The sequence below is a fragment of the Ovis aries genome, chromosome 5 (assembly GCF_016772045.2).
Source record: "Ovis aries strain OAR_USU_Benz2616 breed Rambouillet chromosome 5, ARS-UI_Ramb_v3.0, whole genome shotgun sequence".
NCBI lineage: Eukaryota > Metazoa > Chordata > Mammalia > Artiodactyla > Bovidae > Ovis > Ovis aries.
The window spans coordinates 55,515,486-55,541,769 of NC_056058.1; the positions used below are offsets into that span (position 1 = coordinate 55,515,486).

General features: G+C 41.7%; 1 protein-coding gene across 6 annotated transcripts in view; it reads right to left on the reverse strand.

Moving 5' to 3' along the window:
* Positions 1-644: 644 nt before the first annotated feature.
* PPP2R2B (protein phosphatase 2 regulatory subunit Bbeta) overlaps positions 645-26,284 on the reverse strand; it is a 522,252-nt gene continuing 496,612 nt past the window's right edge. For all 6 annotated transcript variants that reach the window (XM_042250618.2, XM_042250619.2, XM_042250617.2 and 3 more), the window contains 3 exons: positions 20,199-20,368; positions 3,886-3,977; positions 645-1,364 (listed from right to left, as the gene is read on the reverse strand). In XM_042250618.2, the coding sequence (XP_042106552.1) occupies positions 1,085-1,364; positions 3,886-3,977; positions 20,199-20,368 (542 nt within the window). In that variant the 3' untranslated portion in view covers positions 645-1,084. The remainder of the gene's footprint in view (positions 1,365-3,885; positions 3,978-20,198; positions 20,369-26,284) is intronic.

Sequence of the window (26,284 nt, forward strand, 5' to 3'; positions counted from 1 at the left end):
GCACTTGAATAGCCTTTACAGAGCAGCGTTTTCCATTGGCTGTTTTTGTTCTCGCTGTAGTAGAGATAGATGGAGTGTTACTTTGGGTTACAAAACCCAGGAAAGGGGGCGGGGGCTGCTTTGGGAGACACATTTTCTCAGGGAGGTGCCCCAGCCCATCAGCTTACTGCTGCATTTAGGAGCCAGATCATAAACAACAAGGACTTGGCCTTTAGAAGTCAAGGGAATAAATAAGCTGGAAAAGGGTGAAGGGAAAAAGCCAAGGAACGTGTAAGTAGAGGATTATATGGAGCCATTTAAAATGACAAAAAGCAAGAGCAATAAAGCGACAGATGGAATGTGGCCCCACAGGGCCCTGCCAAGCTAACTCTGAGAAGCGATGTGTTCTCTTGATGTCCCCTGAAGCATTCATGGGGTTTCCTGGCCAAATTCTCAGGCTGTTTCTATGGCACTTACGAAAAAAGAATATAGCATTGTTGATGTGGTCCTTTCCCCTTCCCATTCTGCATCCTCTTCGCAGCCTCGTGAAATAAATCTCTGGCTCAAGCGAAATCATGAAAAAGAAAATGGGAAAAAAAAAAGTGCTGTAGGAGCAGGGGGGTGCTGACTGGTTCTGATTTGTCAAAAAACAAGGAGAATTTCTCTAAGAGTAAACAGTGTTTATTTTTCATTGAGTTTTTTTTCAATCAAATGGAATTGCTTAATTAAAAAAAACTTATCTCTTTTCTCTTTAAATACTACAGACAACCTCATTTTATCTCAGCAGACACCTAGAAACAAAACACTGGACCCACCAGAGCAAACGGGGCAATAAAAGCATCAGAAATTCAAGTCAACTATGGAAGAGTTACTGTTAGCTGGCAGCTCTCAATTCTAAACAGAAGTGTCCCAGAACCTACTGGGTTTGACAAAAGTTTCTTAGAACTGGGGATGTGGGAAGGTTGGACTCCATGGACTTCTATTCCAATTGTCTCCTGCAGAGGGAAATTAAAGTCGATGCATCAAATGAACACCCAAAGAAACATTTAAAAACGTGTTTGACTAGTATTCAGTATGTGAGATTATTAAGTAATAACTTGTCCTCCTAGTTAACCTTGTCCTGGAATATATATAGGTTATTTGTAGCCGCCACTGCTATAATATTTTCTGAAGGATGCCAAGCTGTATGCAAGATCTTTTTGCTAAAGTCCAGACTGTCGACACTGATCTCATCTTTTCTCCGCTTGCCCCCCACGCACACTTTGCGTGGTTTTAGGATAGCTCGGGGTTTGCTGTTTTCCCTCGAGGCCTCAAGGGTGACATCGCGTTTGGTGTTGCGGTCAAACATCCTGAAAAAGTTGTTGTAGGAGCCTGTCATGATGACGCTGCAAGGCAGAGAGGAAACAGGGAGTGACTGAGTGCCGTAGACGTAGACTTTCTACAGCTAAGAGACCGAACACCGCAGCAGGCTTTGTAGTGTGACCACTGACTTTAGAAGCACTAAGGAAAGCAAGCTCTTGGGCTGGGTGAAGGGTGATGATAGCCCTCCTTGCTATTTATCAATAGATTCCTTTAGATTATTTTGTTCCATAAGTCAGTCTAGTGGTTTTAAGGATCCCAGCCCACCTCCTTCACATCAGGATTCTGAGGCTGCAGTCAAGTCATGAGAATAGGAATGCTGAAAATAGCCGTCCTTGTATCGTGTTCGTTTAGAGCCTGGCGGTCGTAGGAGTGACGGTGCTGCTCGACTGATAAGGCTTTCTGGCATCAGCACTGAGGGATGCTGACATCGTGCCCTCTTCCCGCTATAAACTAGATCGAAATTCTGCCTTTTCTGAAAACTTATCTAAAAAATGGATCTCATCTTGGTCTTGGGAGGGAGTAAACAAAAATTAGAATTTTAAAAGGATGTAGGATGAGGAAATAAGCCTTTGTAGTGGACTTACAGATGGTTGCCTACTTTCCTACAAGAGCTATCCATTCTCAGGAGTATCTCTCATTGATAAAGAGAGCAGGGGGTGCCAAGAGCCTCTCAGAAGCCATGAACCAACTCTACTTAATGGTGACAGGCCAAGGGAAACATAATGTCCCTCAAGCAGCACCCTCTTATGGCTGACCCCCAGAGAGGTGGGCTTGGCCTTATTTGTGGGTAAGGCACCAACTGGCTGGTTAGGATGGGAGAACTTTGCATCTCGTTGTCTTGGGCTAGAGGAAGGTGAAGGAAAACTGACAGGACTGAGCCCTGGCCAGGGGGCTGAGTTTTTGGGTATTTGTTAGTTGTCCCGGAAATTAATCAAGGGCTAGATTTTGTTACCCTGGCCTGGGAAACCGATGCCATGAAATAGGGTGAGCAATTATCATCTCATCACGTGGGGGTGCTGGGTGCTTTACCCCTAGCCTCATTTCCTTTTCCATCATTCCATGTTAAGGGGTTTACACAGGAGGAAAAGTGAGTGCATGTATGGTGTCACACAGCCAGTAAGTAGCCAAGTTGGGCCTCCAGCCCACATCTGCCAGATGCTGGAGCACAAGCATTAAGCCATTTGGCCTTATTGCTTCCCACGCACTGACCTCTGCTTCCATTACCACCACCCGACTTGTTTTTAAACCGTAGGAGAAAGTCTTTTTTTGGGGAAAAAAAAAAAGTAATCTCAATCTTATCTGGACCAAAAATAACATTTTCTCGGTTATGGAAAGAATCTGTAATGTGGTGGAAAGAATGTTCATTTTAGGATTTAAATTCTTCCTCTTGTCTCTACTACTTACTGTGATCTGCCCAAACTCCTGAACTAGTATCCGGCTGAGTCTCAGTTTCCTCAGCTGTAAAATGGGGACAGTGAAAGTAATTTTGATGGATGGTGGTCAGGATTAAAAAATCATGATGTGTGAAAGTACCTAGTAGGTATAGGTTTTGAGTCTTGGTTCAGATAGAAGGGGAACTTGAACAAAAAGAACCACAAATATTAAAAAAATCTATTCATAATGAACAATGAATAAATTACCGATGGAAATTAAAATAACAGGGCAGGGATAGCTACTTTTCCTCTGAGGGTCTTTGTTCAACTAAGTAACAGTTGCTTTGCTCTGGGCCCTCTGGCCTCCACCAACTGGGTGGTGTGATCTGGGTTGTCTACCATGTGGTGACTCCTTCTAGGCCTGCTGAGTGGAAGGCTGGTTTTGGATCACTGGCCCAAAAAACCCAACAGGGGTCAGAGAGGTAGAGCCTGTGCTCACTAGAAGCTCACCCTTCTGAATGCTTTGCAGTGATAGAATTTCCCTGCTTTTCAGTAGGACTGCTGGTGCTGCCTTCACTAAGGAACAGCCCCCCTGGTAGCCTGGGCTGGCTTCTGGAAATCACAGCAGCATCTATTCGTCAAGCCAAAAAGAAACTGCAGGGAGGTAATAGGAAGTACTGTTGAAACCAAAGGCCTCAAATAGTCATAAATCCCTTTGAGGGCACAGAATAAATGAGGCTGATGAGAATTCAGTTCATGACCACCAGGCCTTAGGCCAGTCCCTGCTGGCAGTTCGAGGGATAATTTCCCATCCAGACAGTACACTTTACAGTCATTGGAATGGTTCATCCTCAAAATTTGCCAGGGGAGCTTCATTTTAGGTGCATGGACCCAGCTCTGGGAGGGTCTTGCCTGTATAAGGTAGGATTTTTGTGAGGTTAAAGGGTCACCTGATCCAGTTCTGAAAGAGGAGTCCAGGATCTTACCCATCACCTGTTCCTTTCCAGACTTGACCCCGAGGTCACCTGCTGGGCCACATGGTGCAGCCCTGCCAGGCCTCAGGGCCGATTCTGATGGCTCTTTGGTTGCACCCCCTTAGTATACATGGCTCAGGGCCAGTGCACGGAGAGGGCCCCCCGTGGAAGGTTCCCAGCCACCAGACCTTTCTTACCTGTCTGACCCATTCCACACACACTCAAATTTGTCAAAAATGCAGTCATTTTCATAGAGGGAGCACAGCTTGCTGCGGAGGTAGTCGTGAACCTGGAGGGGCAGGAAAAACATATTAAGAGGGTGTTAATTATTAATATTTTTTAAAATGATTCCTCTGTGAGGAGCTCCTCTTTGAATGGGAGCTGTTCGTTCTTCCAGTGTAAATGTGGCTTGAATCAGATAGTTTTGTGTCTTAGCCCTTCTCAGCCTTGGGGCTTTAAGACGGTTTGGTGAGTTGTTTACATGGCACATGTGGATTAAACAAACTCACTTATATAGATGGTGGCATAGAACAGGGCACAGTAAGTAGGGGATTCCCATTTTCTACGCCTATTTATTTTTCACTTTTGGTCAGTATCTTTTAAAAAACTTAATTTATTTTTTGCCATGCAGCGCGTGCGAGATCTTAGTTCCCCAGCTAGGGATTGAACACATGCTCCCTGCAGAGGAAGTGCAGTCGTCACCACTGGACCACCAGGGAAGTCTAAGCCCATTTAGACAGCACCATTCATTCAGCCTTTTATTCAATAAATATTTGTTGAATGCCAGCTCTATGCTTGGGATAGAGCCACGAACAGAATACCCTTGGGGTGCTTTCCTCCCAGTGTTGGGGAAGAGACTGTGTAGCCAAGTAAATACATAAGATATTTTCTTTTTTTTTGATTTTTAAATTTTATTTGTTAACTGGAGTATAATTGCTTTACAGTGTTGTATTTCTGCTGTGAAATAACAAGTATAAGATATTTTAGATGGTGATAAAATGAGAACAAAAAAAAAAGTGGAAAAAGGGTAGTGGGAGCTCTGGGGGATTATTTATACAGGGCGAGTAGTCAAGTTCACCTGAGAAGGCAACACTGGAGCAGGAACCTGGAGAAAATGAGTGCCTCTCAGTGGTATCTAAGGAAAGGCTTTCCAAGCATAAATGAAAGTGTTAGTCACTCAGTCATGTCCAATTCTTTGTGACCCCATGGACTGTAGCCAGGCTTCCCTGTCCCTGGAATTCTCCAGGCAAGAATACTGGAGTGGGTTGCCATGTCCTTCTCCAGGGGATCTTCCCGACCCAAGGATGGAACCTGGGTCTCCCACATTGCAGGCAGTTTCTTTACCACTGAGCTACTAAGCATTGAGAACAGCTAATATAATGGCCCAGAGGCAGGAGTCCTGGAGGCAGTGGGGTGGAGGGTGGCAAGGAGCAGAGTGGGGGGCCTCAGCGTGTGCCAACCAGTTCCCACAGGTCCCTTACTCTGAGTGATGTGAACAGACGTCATGGGAAGGGTGCTGCGCCTGCTGTATTGTGACAGACTGTAAGCCCCTGCAGGGCCAAAGGCAGGGAGGCCGGGTGTAACCTGCTCGACAGATGATGGTTTGGACCAAGGTGAGCAGTGGTGGGAGGTGGTCAGAGTTTTGCCGAGTTTGGAAGGACAGCTGATAGGACTTGCGGATGGAGCCACTGTCAAGTGTGGAGAGGAAAATGGGAGTCAGAGATGGCTCCTGAATCGTGCTTTTGACCAAGCGGAAGGATGGAGTGGCCATGTTCACTTTGGGGTTGGATAATTTGGAAATGTCTGTGCAAGGGGGGAATGCCCAGTAGATGCTGGCGTGCACAGTGCAGCCCTGGACTATGTGGCAATCCTCTCCGGGTTCATTTTTCAGTGAAATAAGAAGCAAGGTTATCGGCTGAGCGTGAAAAAGGCCAGGGGCGGGGAGGTGCTTGGCAACAGTGCTTGGCTCCTGGAAGGCACTGAGGGCTGCTTGAAGTTGTTGAATGTGATTTTATTTTTGAAAACATTTTGTCTATGCCACCTTTGTTGTGGCACTCGGGATCTTTAGTTGGGGCATGCAGACTCTCAGTTGTGGCATGATCTAGTTCCCTGACCAGGGATTGAACCCCAGCCTCCTGCATTGGGAGTGCAGAATCGTAGCTGCTGGACCAGTAGGGAAGTCCCCAGGTATGAATTTTATTTTTCTTATTTATTTTCAATTTTTAATTTGAGGCTAATTACTTTACAATGTTGTGGTGGTTTTTGCCATACATTTGAATGAATCAGCCATGGGTGTACATGTGTTTCCCATCCTGAACCTCCCTCCCACCTCCCTCCGCATCCCATCCCTCAGGGTCATCTCTGTGCACCAGCCCTGAGCACCCTGTCTCATGCATTGAACCTGGACGGGCAATCTATTTCACATATGATAATATACATGTTTCAGTGCTATTCTCTCAAATCATCCCACCCTCGCCTTCTCCCACAGAGTCCAAAAGTCTGTTTACATCTGTGTCTCTTTTGCTGTCTTGCATATAGGGTCATCGTTACCATCTTTCTAAATTCCACATATATGTGTTAATATACTGTATTGGTGTTTTTCTTTCTGGCTTACTTCACTCTGTATAATAGGCTCCAGTTTCATCCACCTCATTAGAACTGATTCAAGTGTATTCTTTTTAATGGCTGAGTAATACTGCATTGTGTATATGTACCACGGCTTTCTTATCCATTCATCTGCTGGTGGACATCTAGGTTGCTTCCATGCGCTGGCTATTGTAAACAGTGTTGCGATGAACATTGGGGTACACGTGTCTCTTTCAATTCTGGTTTCCTTGGTGTGTATGCCCAGCAGTGGGATTGCTGGGTCATATGGCAGTTCTATTTCCAGTTTTTTAAGGAGTCTCCACACTGTTCTCCATAGTGGCTGTACTAGTTTGCATTCCCACCAACAGTTCCTTTTTCTCTGCACCCTCTCCAGCATTGTTTGTTTGTAGATGTTTTGATAGCAGCCATTCTGACCACTGTGAGATGGTACCTCATTGTGGGTTTGATTTGCATTTCTCTGATAATGAGTGATGTTGAGCATCTTTTCGCGTGTTTGTTAGCCACCCAGATGTGAATTTCAAATAAGTCTGGTCAGCATGGTTGGGTGTTTCTCTCCAGCTGCATTCAGCAACTCAGGTGAGTATGGCGAGTAGGCCAGTGATTGAGGCTTGGAGCACAGTAATCTGGGTGCCATTTTCAGTTCTTCCTGAGATCCATTGTGGGGAGTGGTAATGACATTAGGCATACATAATATGCCAGCTTGTTATTATTAGCCGGGCTCTTTATCCATAAGATCTCGTCTCGTCTCTAATATCATCTTAGGTTGTGGGTACTATCATTCTCTTCACTTTAATGGAGCATGCACGGCAGCGTATGACATCACGTGTCCAAGATCACACAGCAGAGGAAATGACAGAACGGGAAGTGAACCGGGGGTCTGGGTTCTGGCGCGCCTGCTCCTGCCAGCTCTAGCAGCTGCCTCCCACTCGCTCTGCCTCACTGGACTCGCCTTATGCAGTCTCAGTCCTAGACAGCTGGGATGATGAACTGAAGTGAGGCCAAGAGGCAGGCAGAACTGGGTGAAGGCAGAAAGATGTCATGGAAAGCACAGTGTGACTTGGTTTAGATGAAGAGTGATGGTTCATGATCTCTCTTTCTGCAGCCTGGGCCCCTCTCCTCCCTTGTGCCAGGGTTCTGTCAGATGCTGAGCTCAGAGGCTCAGCTGTGTGCTTAGCCCTGGGCAGAGGAATAAGGTCAGATTCATTCCATGTTGCAGTAGATGTTTGGGATATTTGAAAAACTCTTATTTGGACAGAGGAAAGATTTCTAACTCTGCAAATTAACTTCCTTCACCCTTACACTCGTGTTCCCGAATAGCTGTGGTCCTTTTCAGGGTATCTGCTTCAGGGTTATGGTGACAAGTGAATCCATTGGCAGCTGGGCTTATGGCTTTGTTAGATGGGGAGAATGAGGGCAAGGCTTGTGTCCTAAGCTTCGGAATTCTGCCATAAATTAACTCACTGTCCTCCCTTCCTCTCCTACCACCTCTTGTGCCTATTAGGAGTGTCTCAGATCTAATAGGGAAGGCCATTTTGTTTGTAGGGCCATTTCTGCTTGTTGAAGTTCTCTAGTTATTGTGAAGAATCTTTAAGTAAAGCAGAAGAGTCCCAGGACAAAGAGAGGGCTGATGCTAGATCTTCACAAACTTTTCCTAAAAAGGGCCAAATTGTAAATATTTATACTTTGTGGGTCATGTAGCCTCAGTTACAACTATCCAACTGTACCTTTGTAATGCAAAAGTAGCCATAATACATAAATGAATGAGTTAAGAGTTGTGTTCCAATAAGACTTTATTTACAAATACAGGTGGCAACTTCTGGGTCATAGTTTGCCTAACCCTTGACTATAAGTCTTGACTCTAATTCCCTTTCTCCCCAGTTAGCAGACTGTTTCCTTGAAAGAAAGGGATGGGGGAGGTAAGGACATCCACTGGGGTCATACTTTTCTTCTGATGGTTGGAAGATATTGACCTCAAGAATTGATCTATTTTCTAGAAAGCAAGCCTAATTCTTGCCTTTTCTTGACTTTATCATTGACTTGCTTCCAAGATCTGTGTAACAGAGGGAGACGAGGAAGAGGAGTGGGCTTCTGAAGGGGAACAGAGGCAAGCTGGAATTAATCCGGTAGGCAAAGGAAGCCACGTTTGTTATCCTCATACTCCAGATCTCCTACCTTTTGGAAGAAAAAGATGAGCAAAATAGATCCTCTTTTAAATCTTATCTCTCCCTACTCTTTCCTTTTATCCGTTATGGGGCACTTTTTTTTTTTCAATATTTCCTCAAACTTTTATTTATTTTTTTGAGTACCATCTTTTAATTGAAGTTTTAGTTGAGTTACAGTGTTGTGTTACTTTCAGGTATATTTTTATTCAGATTGTTTTCCCTTATAGGTCATTACATAAAATATTGAGTATAGTTCCCTGTGCTATACAGTAGGACTTGGTTGGTTGTATCTTTTATCTTCTATATGCTGCTGCTGCTGCTGCTAAGTTGCTTCAGTCATGTCCGACTCTGTGAGACTCCATAGCCGGCAGCCCATCAGGCTCCTCCGTCCCTGGGATTCTCCAGGCAAGAACGCTGGAGTGGGTTGGGCCATTTCCTTCTCCAGTGCATGAAAGTGAAAGTGAAGTCGCTCAGTCGTGTCCGACTCTTAGAGACCCCATGGACTGCAGCCTACCAGGCTCCTCCGTCCATGGGATTTTCCAGGCAAGAGTACGGGAGTGGGGTGCCATTGCCTTCTCCCTATCTTCTACATAGAGTAGTATAAATATGTCAATCCCAAACTCCTAATTTATCCCCCCTGCCTTTTCCCCTTTGATAACTATAAATTTGTTTTCTATGTCTGTGTGTCTATTTCTGATTCATATGTAAGTTCATTTGTATTATCTTTTTGTAGAGTCCACATATAAGTGATATCATACAATATATATCTTTCTCTGACTTATTTTGCTTAGTATAATTTTTAGGTCCATTCATGTCATTGCAAATGGCATTATTTCATTCTTTTTTTGGCTGAATATGTATATGAATCTGCCTGCCAATGCAGGGGAGGCAGGTCTGTGGGTTCGATCCCTAAATAGGGAAGATACTCTGGAGAAGGAAATGGCAGCTCACTCTAGTATTCTTTCCTGGGAAATCCCACGGACAGAGGAGCCTAGTGGGCTACAGTCTATGGTGTTGTAAGAGTCGGACATGACTTAAGTGACTAAACCACCACCACATGTATATATACACACCAATCTTTTTCTTTATACCAATATTTTTTTCAAAATTCCATTCATCTGGAATTTTGTCTTACAGAAACACCACAGGTGAGTGATAATTATCAAAACATGTGTGCTTTGGAAGTGTGGGCCCCTTAGTGGAGGAACCTCATTACCAAGAACTCTATAACTAAAAGTCAGGAAGGATTCAAGGAGAGAACCTAGTCTGAGCCCTTATTTTCTCCTCTCAGTATCTATGTTTCTGGGAACTTCTGGCAACTCCAGGTGAGGACGTCTACAGGAGAAGATCAGTAACTATGAAGGTATGCTGCATAGAATACATACATACATACATACATACACACACACATATGTATATATGAAAGTGAAAGTCACTCAGGTCTTACTCTTTGCGACCCCATGGACTGTATAATCCGAGGAATTCTCCAGGAGAGGATATTGGAGTGCGTAGCCTTTCCCTTCTCCAGGGGATCTTCCCAGCCCAGGGATCGAACCCAGTTCTCCTGCATTGCAGGCGGATTCTCTACCAACGGAGCCCCAGGGGAAGCTCTCTCTCTATATGTGTGTGTATATATCTTCTGTCGTAAAGAGAAATCTTAGGCAGAGAACATCAACCATTCACTATCAGAGGAGAGGAAAAAGTAAGACACAGACACAAAAAGCAAAGTAAGAGGGAACTTAAGACTCATCCTATTAGCTATTTCTCTCTTCATGTTTCAAATAGTTTCTTTGCTCTGTTCCTATGAGCTGGGGCATGACACTCTTAACACTAGGCTGAGTCTCCCAACACAGAGGTTCTTACATCATGTACTTGTTGAGCCTGCTGTGTATAGCTGATAGACCACTCTAGCCTGGCAAGATTAAACTCTGTTGCTTTGTTCTTCTGTTTCAGGGGTTGATGAATTTTTTCTGTGAGGGGTCAGACAATAATATTTTAGGCTTTGTGAACCATAGGTCTCTGTCACAATGACCCAGCTCTGCCCTTGGAGCATGTAGGCAACTGTAGACAATAGGTAAATGACCAGGTGTGACTGATTCAATGAAACTGTTTTTCCAAAAACAGATGCGGGGCTAGATTTGGCCCGCAGGTTTGTCAACTCCTGTTCTATAGGAGAATGTGAAAACAGCTCATTATACTTAAGTCTGCAGCTTCTTATTCTTGGAAACATGCTTGAGATCAGCTGATGGATATATTAAGAGACCTAGGAGTATCACCTGTATGTCTCCCTGCTCAGGGGAGGCACAAATAGTTGATGACAGAATTCCTAAACACTGGCCCAGTCCTTAAAATTTGTTTAAATTTTATTTTTATTTACATTACAGTATAGTTGATCAACAATGTTGTGTGTTTCAGGTATAAAGCAAAGTGATTCAGTTACATATATATCTATTCTCTTTCAGACTCTTTCCCCATACAGGTTTTTACATAATACTGAATATAATCCCCTGTGCTATTCAGTAGGACCTTCTTCATTGTCTGTTTTATATATAGCAGTGTGTATATGTTAATCCCAAACTCCAATTTATATATTTAATATTCCCCCCTTTCCCATTTTGTATACATACATGTCTACTTTTTATCAGATTCTTTTTCCTTAGAGATTATTACATAATATTGAGTATAGTTCATGTAGATTCATGTTGGTTATCTCTTTTATATAAAGTAGTATGTATGTGTCAGTCTCAAATTCTTAATTTATCCTTCCCACCCTTTCTCCCGTAACCAAAATTGTTTTCTATGTCTGTAGGATTATTTGTTTTGTGTATGAAATTTCATTTGTATAGTTTTCTTTTAGAACCTCCATATAAATATTGTATTTGTCTAACTCTGGCTTATTTAGTATGATAATCTCTGCATGCATCCATGTCGCTGCAAATGGCAATATTTCATTCTGTTTTTACAGCTGAGTATTAATTCCATTGTGTGTATGTACACACACGCACACATATACACCATATCTTCCTTATCGATTTATCAGAGACAGATGATGGACATATAGGTTGCTTCCATGTTCTGGCTGCTGTAAATAGTGCTGCTATGAATACTGCAGTGCATATTTCTTTTCAGATTATGGTTTTCTCTGGATATATGCATGGAGTGGGATAGCTGGATCACGTGGTAACAGTCTTTTTAGTTTTTTAAGGAACTTCCACAGTGGCTGTACCAGTTTACATTCCTACCAACAGAAAGGAGCACTTTTAAGGGAAGGCATACATATGAGTGTGCTGAGCAGGGAGAAACACTTGGTCAAGCAGGTTTCTGTAATGCAGGCTTCTTAAAGTTCTGCAATAATCAAGGAATTATAAAATTATAAGAGGGAAATAGAATATTCAGTATATTCACTCCAAATTTATATTTTTGGTAGTGGGTGTACCAAATAGTGCAATGAAGATAAGTAGGATTGAAGAGGGCAGAGCAATGAGGGTTATCATTTGGGCAGTGGTGTTTCTTTTAAGATCTAGCTCAGCCTGTCCCCTTCTTTATGATCCATTGCTGACCATTCCCCTTTGGCATTTGTCTTAACAGAAACACCACAGGTGAGTGGTAAATATCAAACCATGTGTGGTTTGAAAATGTGGGCCCCTTATTGCAGGGACCACATTACCAAAAACTATAACTAAGTCTCAAAAGACAAAAGTCAGGAAGGCCTCAAAGGAAGACCCTGGTCTGAGCCCTTATTTTCTCCTCCCAGCACCTACATTCTGGGAGCTCCTGACTGCGTTCAAGTGAGGACAGCTACAGGACAAGATCATTGGCTATGAAGGTATGCTGCATATATATTCTGTTGTAGAAAAAAACTTAGGCAAAGAAGATCAACTGTTCACCATCAGAGGGGAGAAAAAGGTAAGACACAGACATAAGAAGAAGCATCTAGAGAGCAGAGTAAGAAAGAACTTAAGACTTGTCCTATTTGATGCTTCTCTCTTCATGTTCCAAATATTGTTTCTGCGCTCTTTTTAGTTTTTTAAGGAAACTCCATACTGTTGTACCAATTTACATTCCCACCGACTGAAGGGGAGCACTTTTAAGGGAAGGCATACTTGTGAGTATTCTGAGCAGGGAGAGAACAGGTTTTGGAAACACCTGGTTAAGCAGGCTTCTATGAGGTAGGCTTCTCAGAGTTCTGCAATGATCAAGGAATTATAGAATTATAAGAGGGGAATAGAATGTTATTTCATTTTAGTATAGTCACCCCAAATTTCTGTTTTCAGAGGGGGAGTACCAAATAGTGCCTTGAAGATAATTAGGATTGAAGGGGAAGAGCATTAAGGGTTAAGAATGGGGCAGTGGTGTGCCATTTAAGGTCTGGCTCAGCCTGTCCCCTTCTTTAGGAACCATTACTGACCATTCCCCTATGAAATTTGTCTTACAGGAACATCACAGGGGAGTGGTAAGTATCAGACAAAGCATGCGCACTTTGAAAATGTGGGCCCCTTATTGCAGGAACCACATTACCAGGGAGCTCTATAACTAAGTCTTAAAAGACAACAGTCAGGAAGGACTCCAAGGGAAAACCTAGTCTGAGCCCTTATTTTCTCCTCCCAGCACCTACATTCTGGAAGCTCCTGACTGCCTTCAGGTGAGGACATCTATAGGAAAAGGTCATCGACTATGAAGGTATGCTGCATATATATACTCTATTGTAGGAAAAAGCTTAAGTAAAGAAGATCGGGTTTTTGCCATCAGAGGAAAGAAAAAGGTAAGACACAGACTCAAGAAAGATCTAGAGAGCAGGGCAAGAAAGAACTTAAGACTCATCCTATTAGCTGCTTCTCTCTTCATGTTTCAAATATCGCTTCTGTGCTCTGTTCCCGTGAGCTTGGGTGTGGCCCCCTCGACACTAGGCTGAGCCTCACAGCTCAGACGTGCTCACATCATGCACTTGTGGAGCCTGCTGTCGTATGACTGATCGACCACTGTAGGCCTGGCAAGATTAGACTCTCTCGGTTTGTTCTACTTCAGGGGTTGACAAACTTTTCCTGTGAAAGGTCAGACAATGAATGTGTTAGGGTCTGTGAGCCACAATGTCACAGTGACCCAACTCCGCCATTACAGGATGAAGGCAGCTACAGACAATAGTTAACCGATCAGGTGTGGCTGATTCAATGAAACTGCTTTTATAAAATAAAGGGGGCTGGATTTGGCCCACAGGTCACAGTTTGTCAACCCCTGTTCATAGAAAAAGGTGAAACTAGGTCATCATGCTTAAGGCTACAGCTTCCTATTCCTGGAAACATGCTTGAGATCAGTTGATGGGGATGTATGAAGAGACCTAGGAGTATCACCTGTATGTCTCCCTGCTCAGGGAAGGTGCTAGTAGTTAATGACAGAATTCCTACACGCTGGAGCAGTCCTTATAATCTTTTTAATTTTAATTTTATTTTGGAGTATAAAATTTATAAAATGTTTATTTTATAGTTGATTTACAATGTTGTGTGTTTCAGGTGTACAGCAGAGTGATTCAGTTACAGACATACATATATCTATCTTTTTCAGATTCTTTTCCCATATAGGTTATAATATTGTATATAGTCCCCTGTGCTATTCAGTAGGAACTTCTTGGTTATTTTATATATATATACAGCAGTGTGTATATGTTAAATGCAAACTCCAAATTTATCCCCTCCCTTTTTCATTTGGTAACCATGAATTTGTTTTCTATGTCTGTGGGTCTATTTCTCTTTTATATATAAGCTCATTTATATCATTTTTTTGAATCCTTGTTAAAAGTGTCATCATATTAGCCTTTCTCTGGCTTATTTCTTTTCTCTATGTCTAAACATACTGCAAGTGGCTGGAGTAATATTCCACTGTGTGTGTATATACACACACATATATATACACACACATACATACACCACATGCTCTTTATCCTTCATCAGTGACTGATGATGGACATTTAGTTTGCTTTCATGTCTTGTCTATTGTAAACAGTGCTAGGAACCGTGGGGTGCATGTGTTTTTTCAAATCATGATTTTCTCCAGATGTATGCCCAGGAGTGGGACTGCAGGGTTTTATGGTAACTATCTTTTCATATTTTTAAGGAACTTCCATACTGCTCACCACAATGGCTGTACTCATTTGCATTCCCACCAACTGTTCAGAGCACTTCTATAGCAAAGGCATACATAACTAGTGTTCTGAGCAGGGAGAAATGCTTGGTTAAGCAGGCTTCTCAAGAGTTCTGCAATGATGAAGGAATTATAAAATTATAAGAGGGGAATAGAATATTATTTTAATATAAGCACCCCAAATATCTATTTTTGGTAGAGGGAGAACCAAATGCTGCCCCAAAGATAATTAGGATTGAAGGAGGCAGGGCAGTAAGGTTATAAATTGGGCAGTTGTGTGCCTTTTAAGATCTGGCTTAGTCTGTGCCCTTCTTTGTGAACCATTCTTGACCCCTACCCATTCCCCTTTGGCTTTTTTTTTTTTTTAACAGAAACGCTACAGGTGAGTGGAAGTGTGGACCTGTTATTGCAGGAACCACATCACCAAGAACTCTATGACTAGGTGTTAAAAGACAAAAGATGGGAAGGAACAGCACAGTCTGAGCCTTTGTTTTCTCCTTCAAGCATCTACATTCTGGGAGCTCCTGACTAATTCCAAGTGAGGACATCTATAGGAGAAGATCATTAAGTATGAAGGTATGCTGCATATATATATTCTCTCATAAAAAGAAAGCTTTGGCAAAGAACACTGACTATTCACCATCATCCACCATCAGAGAGAAAAAGGTAAGACTCAGACACAAGAAGCACGTAGAGAGCAGAGTAAGAGGGAGCTTAAAGCCTGTCGTATTAGATGCTTCTCTCCATGTTCCAAATATTGCGTCTTTGCTCTGCTCCTATGAGCTTGGGTATGGCCCTCTTAACACTACGCTGTCTCCCAACACAGAGGTTCTCACTTGACATACTTGTGGAGCCTGCTGTGTATGGTGGATAGACCACTCTAGCCTGGCAAGGTTAGACTCTATTGGTTTGTTCTTCTATTTCAGGGGTTGGCAAACTTTTACTGTAAAGGGTCAGACAATAAATATTTTAGGCTTTGTGAGCTATATGGTCTCTGTCACGATGGCCCGACTCTGCCCTTGTAGGCAACCGTAGACAATCTCAATAAAACTGCTTTTCAAAAAACAGGTGCGGGGCTGGATTTGGCCCACAGGTCAGTTTGTCAACCCCTATTCTACAGGAAAATGTGAAAATAGTTCATTATATTAATACTTAAGGCTAAGCTTCTTATTCCTGGAAACATGCTTGAGATCAACTGATAGATGTATGAAGACACCTAGAACTATCACCTGTGTATCTCCCTGCTCAGGTGAGGTGCTAGTAATTGATGACAGAGTTCCTTCCCACCAGACCAGTCCTTATACTTTTTAAAAAATTTAATTTTGATTTTACATTATAGTTGATTTATAATGTTGTGTTGGTTTCAGCACAGTGATTCAGTTATACATTATGCATTGTTTTTTAGATTCTTTTCCTATACAGGTTATTATATAATATTGAATATAGTTTCCTGTGCTATTCAGTAGGACCTTCTTGATTCTCTATTTTATATATACAGTAGTGTGTTTATGTTAATCCCAGACTCCAAATTTATCTCCCCTTTCCCCATTTGGTAACCATAAATTTGTTTTCTACTTCTGTGGGACTATTTCTGTTTTGAGTATAAATTATTTCTATCATTTTTTAAAAAAATCCCCATATAAATGATAACATACGATATTTGTCTTTCTCTGGCTTGCTTTACTTAGTATGATAATATTAGGAACATGCGTGTTGCTGCAAATGGCTGAGTAATATCCCTGTGCGTATATATGTCAGGTATGTATGTGTGTATATATACACACAGCCCACATCTTCCTTATCCACTCATCGGCAACAGGTGATGGATAGTTAGGCTGCCTCTATGTCTTAGCTATTGTAAGTAGTTCTATGGGCAGGTGCATGTATCAAGTTATGATTTTCTCTAGCTGTATGCCCAGGAGTGGGATTGTTCAGTCGTATGTTAACTCACCTTTTAGTTCTGCAATGAACCTCCATACTGTTCTCTACAGTGTCTGTAATGGTTTACATTCCTACCAGCTGTACAGAGCACTTTTAAGGTAAGGCATACCCATGAGTGTTCTGAGCAGGGAGAAACACTTGGTTAAGCAGGTTTCTATAATGCAGGCTTCTTAGAGTTCTGCAATGATCAAGGAATTATAAAATGATAAGAGGGGACTACAATACTATTTTATTTTATCGTCAGCACCCCAAATTTGTTTTTGGTAGGGGAAGTACCAAATAGCGCCTTGAATAATTAGGATTAAAGGGGGCAGAGCATTAAGGGTTGTAAATTGGGCAGTGCCATTTAAGGTCCTGCTCAGCCTGTCCCCTGACCATTCCCCTTTGGCATTGTTTTACAGAAACCCTCCAGGTGAGTGATAAGTATCAAACACAGCATGTGCACTTTGAAATTGTGGGCCCCTTACTGCAGGAATCACCTCACCAAGAACTCTATGACTTAAAAGACAACCTTTTACAGGAACAGTTTGTCAATCCCTGAAATAGAAGAATGCACAAATAGAGTCTCCCAGCACAAAGGTTCTCCAGACCTTAAAAGTCAGGAAAGATTCAAAGGGAAAACCTAGTCTGAACCCTTATTTTCTCCTTCCAGCCTCTACTCTCTGGGAGCTCCTGACTACCTCCAGGTGAGGACATCTACAGGAGAAGATTATGGACTATGAAGGTATACTCCATATATATACTGTTGTAAAAAAGAAACGTTAGGCAGAGAACATCGACTGTTCACCATCCGAGGAGAGAAAAAGGTAAGACCCAGACACAAGAAACATCTCTGAGAAGCCTGTACCATAGAAACCTGCTTATCCAACTGTTTCTCCCTCTCAGTACACTCACGTGGATGCCTTACCTTAAGGCTCATCCTATTTGATCCTTCTCTCTCCATCTTCCAAATACTGTTTCTTTGCTCTGTTCCAGTGAGCTTGGGTATGGCCTTCTTGACCCTAGGCCGAGTCTCCCAACACAGAGATTCTCACATCATGTACTTGTGGAGCCTGCTGACCTTATAATCTCTTTTAACCGTGTTCCAGACACTCACTCAATGAGTCTGTTTACCATTTCTGATATAGTGTATTACCACCTTTGGTATGGTATATAAACTTAACTAGATTGCTTTCAAATACACCATCTAAAATAAATTTTTGCATTGTTTAATTTCCATACATGGGTTCTATTTCTTAGTATTCTACAAAGATTTCTAAACTTACCACTTGCTAAATGTAGTTTGAGAACCATGAGTTTAAAATGCTAATTATTTTATGGCACAGCTAGCTAGCTTTGTTGTTAAGTCTTTGTCTAAAATAAAAGTACCATAGATTAGCTGAGAAATCTGCTGTTGAAAATGCAGCCACAAAAATGAAGCTTTCATTTTGGAAGAAAAGTCAGTTTCAGACCCATTGAGAAAGGCAAGCTCCTCTCCAGGGTAATGCTTACTTGGAAGTGAAAGTCGCTCAGTTGTGTTGGACTCTCTGCGACTCCATGGACTGTATAGTCCGTGGAATTCTCCAGGCCAGAATACTGGAGTGGGTAGCCTTTCCCCTCTCCAGCAAATCTTCCCAACCCAGGAATCGAACCAGGGTCTCCTGCATTGCAGGCAGATTCTCTACCAACTGAGCTAATAGGGAAGCCCCAATGCTTACTTAGGAACAATTAAAACATAGTTTTAACGGTTCAGTTTTTAATTCTTACTTTACTAGTTACGCTTAAAACCTATCTCTATACAAGTATTCTTTTCTTTACTTACTATGATCCTGGTAATGAATATGGTATAATTAAAAAATAAAGTACCAATTGCTCCCCCACGATGTAGCCTAATCCACTCTTTAGCTGGGGCTCTCCAGCAGGCCACACCTCTGTCAACAACACCCTCCTAGCTTCTAGTTCTCGCACCTAACACCAAATGGTTGGGCTGTTAGCAGGAGCCTGAGGGCAAGGGTTAGTGGGGAGTAAGACTGCAAGCACACAGGGGATGCTGTTTGAACCACAAGGTGAACCACAGGGCTTAACCAGACTACCTCCACCTCATCTGCAGTTCTGGCCCCCAAACCTTTTACAGCATCACAGTCAGCCATCAAAGTGCTCAGTGTCCTCAGCCTCCTCTCTGAACATTTCCTGCTTCTCCCGAGGCCTCTCGTGTGGCCGCTGGACTTCTGCTTTCGTGTGCCAAGGTGAGTGGGCTCTGCGGTCCTCTGGACCATCATTCCTGCCTCAGCTCCTTCAAAGTCATGCCATCAAACACTACTTCCTGCTCCCCATCCTTCTTACAGTCATCAACAGTCCCTCCGCCTCAGGCTTGGAAGCCTCTCTAGTGCCTCCATCTCTCTTCCATCACCATTCCTGCCATCATTCTTAGGAATTCAAACACTCTGGACTCTTACTTAGCCTCATTCTTTTCAATGAGGTCCTTTGCTTTCATGGTCATATTATGAGCCTTGTCATCACTGTAACTGTTTGTCTAGTAAATATCACCCTATTGCTGCCTCCTATCATTTTAGTTCAAGCCCTTTAGTGTTTTGATTCTATCAGTTCTTCATTTCCCTCCTTACCTACCTTAGATTCAGTGGCCCTCATTCCAATCACTCCTTTAATCAATACCTTCAAAAACCTTGCCTTTTTCCCTACTTCCCTTGTAGTCAGTTGGTAAAAGCCCACCACTGGTTAAATCTAACTTTCTGCCCTTCCTTACCTGAACCAGGCAGGCTCATGTGGCTGGGAAGAAACATACAATCACACAGATTTGTCTTAAAATATGTAAATGAGTGGATCCCATTGCAACCCTACCATAGTGCCCTAGTCAATTTGCTCTTTTAGAGGAATATTTTACACTTTCCCTTCTCACTCAGCTAATGATCTTGCTTCTTGTTTGACTGGAAAATAGAAGCAGAAACCATCTGTATGTTCCCATCACAAATCTGCATCTGTAGCTGTTTTTACTCTTCTCGCTTTCCTTTGATGGATGAATGGTCCAACTCATCTATATCTAATTCTGCAACGGAGTATGTTCCCTTGAGAAGCTGACTGCTTCAGTTAGCCCACTCTTTACTGGCTTCTTTCTGTCACCCTAAAACAAGCTATGATGCCTTCCTCAATCCTGCATCCTCTTCCAGCTACTACCCGATTTCTCTGTTCCTCTTCAAAACAAACTCTTTCCAAATTTCACTGCGTTCACATCCTCCATTTATGATCTCTCTTGAACCCACTCCAATCAGACATTTATCCCTACCACTTCACCTCTGTCACCTGATAATTTCCATGTCACTAAATCCAGTGGCCCTTTCTCAGTCCTCTCTTGATTCAACAACAACTCTTGATTCAGCAGTTGGTGACTTCCTCCTTGAGACGTTTCTCCAGTTGGCTTCCAGGCACCTCTCAGTTTCTTACCCATTTCACCAGCACTTTCCTCCAACTTCTCTTGCCAATCCATTCCCTCTTCCTAGCCTGTAATCCCTAGGGCCTCCAGGTTAGTACACTGACCTACCTACCAGCTGTTTCTGGATATCGAAGTGGCTCACGGTGTCTTTTACTCTACATTGTAAGCCCCTGCAGGCCGAGGCTGACTCGGAGCCCTCCAGGGCCCGGTGTGCATGTGCGCGGGCAGGGGTCTGTACCTGGTAAGTCTCGACGGGGCGGTTTTCCATGTTGAGATCCCAGACTTTGACGGTCAGATAGTCTCTGGTCATGATACACCTCCCACTGTGGCTGAACTTCACGTCCGAAATTGAAGAGATAATTTCAGAGAAAAATGACCTGTTGCTTGGATCTTCTGGCTCTTCAAAAACTGCAGAACAAAAAGCAAAACACAACAAATTTAGTACCTCCTTATTAACTGATTGGTTTCTATATCATGTTTCTCATGGAAGGACTCTCACGGGGCTTGTCCCATTCACAGAGCTGACCGCTTGCACAGACTCTGTTTCACATTTCCCCATGGTTGCTAGGTATCATTGTGATACCAGCAATGGTATACATTGCTACATACCAAAATGCAGTCTTCTTAGATGCTTATTTTTTTTTCTACTTTTTTGAGATGTAATTCATATACCATAGGATTTACTCATCTAAATTTTATACTTTATGTTATTATATTAAAGATAATACCACCAACCATGCAATCATCAACAAAGCCTAAATTTGGGACATTTGTATTATCGCCTCCCCCCACAAAAAAACCTGAACTACCTCATACCTATTAGCACTTACTCCTGTTCCCTAATTTCTGCAGCCGTAGGCAAACACTAATCTATTTTCTTGTTTTATGAAATTGCCTATTCTAAAAATTTTACATGAATGGAATCATACTATACATATATTTTATACTATATATTATATACCATATAATGCTGCTATGAATATTCATGTACAAGTTTTCGTGTGAACATATGTATTCATCTCTCTTGGATCATGATGTTTAATAGCGGGACTTTGCTGCCAGACTGCCTTAGGCTTAAGGTCAGACTACCGTTGTCTAGCTGTGTGACCCTGGGCAAGTTATTTAACTTTCCTGAGCCTCAGTCTCATAGGTAAAGTCTGGCTACAAAGCCTTTTGTCTGTGTTTTCTATTTGCTCTGGTATCCAGTTGCTGCTTTTCTTTTCCCATAGAGTCAGCTGACTTTCACTTACAGGAGTGAAAGACACTGAAGCTTATTGTAAGCTGCCTTAATTCATCTTTCTAACCTTTTTTTGAACTTCTCTAGTTCAAACTGAATATATACCATACCTCTGGATATTTCCCATTTTTATGTCCTGATGGTTCCTCCTTCAATTGTGTCATATTTTGCTTGATTCATATGCCTCATCTTTTACTTACATATTGTTTATTTTAGACCAAATGATCTTTTCTCTGAAGTCCTATCACACTTGGTCTGGCCCGTTCACTTACCATTTGCCTGGGTTCTGTCCCAAAGAAAGCGTCATTTTTCACATTAGTATTTAACAATCCACAGCTTATCTCACCTAGGATGTGAGCTTCTTGAAGGCAGAATTTTGTTTTTTCTTATCTTTGTACTAAGAGTTTTGCACATAAATGTTCAATAAACATTGGTTGCTTAAGTTGCAGGATACAAAATCAATACACAGAAATCACTTGCATTTCTATATACTAACAATGAAAAATCAGAACGAGAAATTAAGGAATCAATCCCATTCACCACTGCAACAAAAAGTATTAAATATCTAGGAATAAACTTTCCTAAGGAGACAAAAGAACTGTACATAGAAAATTATGAGACACTAATGAAAGAAATCAAAGATGACATAAACAGTTGGAGAGAGATTCCATCTTCCTGGGTAGGAAGAATCAATATTGTGAAAATGACTATACTACCAAATGCAATCTAAAGATTCAGTGTGATCCCTATCAAATTACCAATGGCATTTTTCACAGAACTAGAACAAAAAATTTCACAATTCATATGAAATGCAAAAGACCCTGAATAGCAAAGCAGTCTTGAGAAAGAAGAATGGAGCTGGAGGAATCAACCTTCCTGACTTCAGGTTATACTACAAAGCTACAGTCATCAAGACAGTATGGTACTGGCACAAAAACAGAAATATAGACCAATGGAACAAGATAGAAAGCCCAGAAATAAACCCATGCACCACATGGGTACCTTGTTTTTGACAAAGGGGGCAAGAATATACAATGGGGCAAAGACAGCTTCTTCAATAAATGGTTCTAGGAAAACTGGAGAGCTACATGTAAAGACTGAATTTATAACACTTCCTAACACCATACACAAAGATAAAATGGATTAAAGACCTAAATGTAACACCAGAAACTATAAAACTCTTAGAGGAAAACATAGGCAGAACACTTGATGATATAAATCAAAGCAAGATCCTCTATGACCCACCTCCTAAAGTAATGGAAATAAAAACAAAAGTAAACAAGTGGGACCTGATTAAACATAAAAGCTTTTGCAGAGCTTTTGCATAAGCAAGGTAAGAAAGACAACCTTCAGAATGGGAGAAAACAATAGCAAATGAAACAACTGACAAAGGATTAATTTCCAAAATACACAAGCAGCTCAACCAAGTCAATACCAAAAAACAACCCAATCAAGAAGTAGGCGAAAAGACCTAAACAGACATTTCTCCAAAGAAGACATACAGATGGCTAACAAACACATGAAAAGATGCTTAATTCACTCATTATTAAGAGAAATGCAAATCAAAACTACAGTGAGATATCACCTTACACGGGTCAGAATGGTCATCATAAAAAAATCTACAAATAATAAATGCTGGACAGGGTGTGGAGAAAAGGGAACCCTCTTGCACTGTTGGTGGGAACGTAAATTGATACAGCCACTATGGAAGATGGTATGGAGATTCCTTAAAAAACTAGGAATAAAACCACCATATGACCCAGCAACCCCACTCTTAGGCATATACCCTGAGGAAACCAAAATTGAAAAAGACACATGTACCCCATTGTTCATTGCAGCACTATTTACAATAGCTAGACATGGAAGCAACCTAGATGTCCATTGACAGATGAATGGATAAAGAAGTTGTGGTATATACATATATATATACACACACACACAATGGAATATTACTCAGCCATGAAAAGGAACGTATCTGAGTCAGTTCTAATGAGGTGGATGAACCTAGAACCTATTATACAGAGTGAAGTGAGTCAGAAAGAGAAAGATAAATCTCATATTCTAATGCATATATATAGAATTAAGAAAAATGGTCCTGAAGAACATTTGCAGGGCAGCAGTGGAGAATAGACCTATGGACATGGGGAGAGGGGAGGAGAAGGTGAGACCTATGGAAAGAGAAACATGGAAACTTATATTACCATATGTAAAATAGATAGCCAATGGGAATTTGCTGTATGGCTCAGGAAACTCAAACAGGGGCTCTGTATCAACCAGGAGGGGTGGGATGGGGAGGGAGATGGGAGGGAGGTTCAGAAGGGAGGGGATATATGTATACCTATGGCTGATTCATGTTGAGTTTTGACAGAAAACAGCAAAATTCTGTGAAGCAATTATCCTTCAATAAATAATAAATTAAAAAATATTTGTTGCTTGTTTGGAACCAAAGCCAGATAATTTAACAAAATCTTGGCCTTATAAAAGTGGTTAGCTTGCATGACATTGAGCTATACACATTTGCCTACATTTAATTATTTTTGACCTACCATAATGGTAGTTGAGTATGATTCTGCTTGGTAAGTGCTTCTATTACAGTTTTAGGCTAAACAAAACATCAGCCTGCAGGTTACTGAGTAACTCTTCCCCCAAGAGTTTCTCTTCCTGCCTGTTCAATGCACTCACAGAGTCGCTATGAAATGCTGTGTAGAAAATCTAGAGGTGGAGACAGGATGGTGGAGTAGAGGGACGTGATCTCACCTCTTCTTATGAAAACACCAAAATCACAACCATCAACAAAAAAAATGGCGGAACCTACCAAAAAGATATTATACATCCAAAGCAGCAGCCATTATGGGATGGTAGGAGGAATGAAATCACGATAAAATCAAGCCCCATGCCCGCGGGGTGGGCGACCCACACACTGGAGAATCATTATGCTACAGAAGTTCTGCCACAGGAGTGAAAGCTCTGAGCCCCATGTCAGGCTCCCCAGCCTTGGGGTCTGGCAACCAGAGGGGGAGCCTTGGTAAATTTAAGAAAATTGAGATCATATCAAGCATATCAAGCATCAACCACAATGCTATATGCCTGGAAACCAACTATCAGAAAAAAAAAATTGCAGTAAAACCACCACAAACACATGGAGGCTAAGCAATATGCTACTAAACAACCAGTGGATCACTGAAGATGTCGAAGAAATACATACCTAGAGACGGATGAAAATGAAAGCCCAAGGATCCGAAACACGGCAGCTGTTCTAACAGGCGAACTTGGGGCTGCTGGGGCAGGGGGCACGTTAAGGGTGGAGGGAAAGGATAGGGAATTGGGGATGGGCATGTAGATTCTGCTATATTTAAAATGGGTAACCAATAAGGACCTGCTGTATAGCACAGGGAACTCTGCTCAATGTTATGTGCAACCTGGATGGGAGGAGGTCTGGGAGAGAATGGATACATGGATATGTATGGCTAAGTGTTCTTCATTGTTCATCTGAAACCATCACAACATTGTTTGTTAAGTGGCTATACTCCTATAAAAAATAAAAAATGTTTAAGAGAGAAGTTTATAGCAATATTGTCTTACTTCAGGAAACAAAAAAAAAGCCTCAAACAACATAACCTTACACCTAAGGCAACTAGAGAAAGAGGAACAAAACCCAGTTAGTAGAAGGAAAGAAACCATAAAGATTAGAGCAGAAATAAATGAAATAGATGAAAAAAATAGAAAAGATCAATGAAACTAAAAACTCATACTTTGGAAAGATAAATAAACTTGATAAACCTTTAGCCAGATTCATTAAGAAAAACAGGGCTCAAATCAGTAAAATTAGAAATAAAAAGTTGCAATGGGGTGAGATGGGATGGGAGGGAGGTTCAAAGGGGAGGGGACATAGGTATACCTGAGGGTGATTCATGTTGATGTATGGCAGAAACCAACACAATATTGTAAAGCAATTTTCCTTAATAAAGAAAAGTTACAATGGACACTGCTGCTGCTGCTGCTGCTGCTGCTAAGTCGCTTCAGTCGTGTCCAACTCTGTGCGACCCCATAGATGGCAGCCCACCAGGCTCCCCGTCCCTGGGAATCTCCAGGCAAGAACACTGGAGTGGGTTGCCATTGCCTTCTCCAGAAATACAAAGGATCATAAGAAACTACTACAAGCAACCAAATCCAATAAAATGGACAAATTCTTAGAAAGGTCCAATCTCTCAAGACTGAACCAGGAAGAAATAGAAAATATGGACAGACCAATCACAAGTACTGAAATTGAACTTGTGATTTAAACATTCCCAATAAAAGTCTAGGATCAGATGGCTTCACAGGTGAATTTCATCAAACATTTAGAGAAGAGCTAACACCATATCCTTCTGAAATTCTTCCCAAAAACTGTATAGGGAGGAACACTCCCAAGCTCCTTCTATGAGGCCACCATCACCGTGATACCAAAAGCAAAGATACCACAAAAAAGCACTGTTTACAAGAGCCAAGACACAGAAGTAACCTAAATGTCCACCAACAGATGAATGGATAATGATGGTACATATACATGATGGCGTATTACTCAGCCATTAAAAAGAATGAAATGCCATTTGCAGCAACATGGATGGGCCTGAAGATTATCATACTAAGTGAAGTAAGTCAGAGAAAGACAAATATCATGTGATATCATTTATATTCAGAATCTAAACCAATGACACAAGTGCATTTGTTTACAAAACCGGAACAGACTCACAGACTTTGAAAACAAACTTATGGGTTACCAAAGGGGCAGGGAGGGATGAATAAATTGAGAGTTTGGGATGACGTATACAGACTACTATATTTAAAAGAGATGATCAACAAAGACCTAGTGAATGACACAGGACACTCTGCTCAATATCTGTAATGATCTAAATGTGAAAAGAAAGATATACGTATATGTATAACTGAATCACTTTGTTGTACACCTGAAACTAACACAACTTTGTTCATCAACTATACCCCCAATATAAAATAGAAAATTAACCCAAATTCTTTGTAGAAAATCTAGCACAATCAAATGAGTTGTCTTGCTGAATTATACCATGAGCCAAACCAAAACACTAATT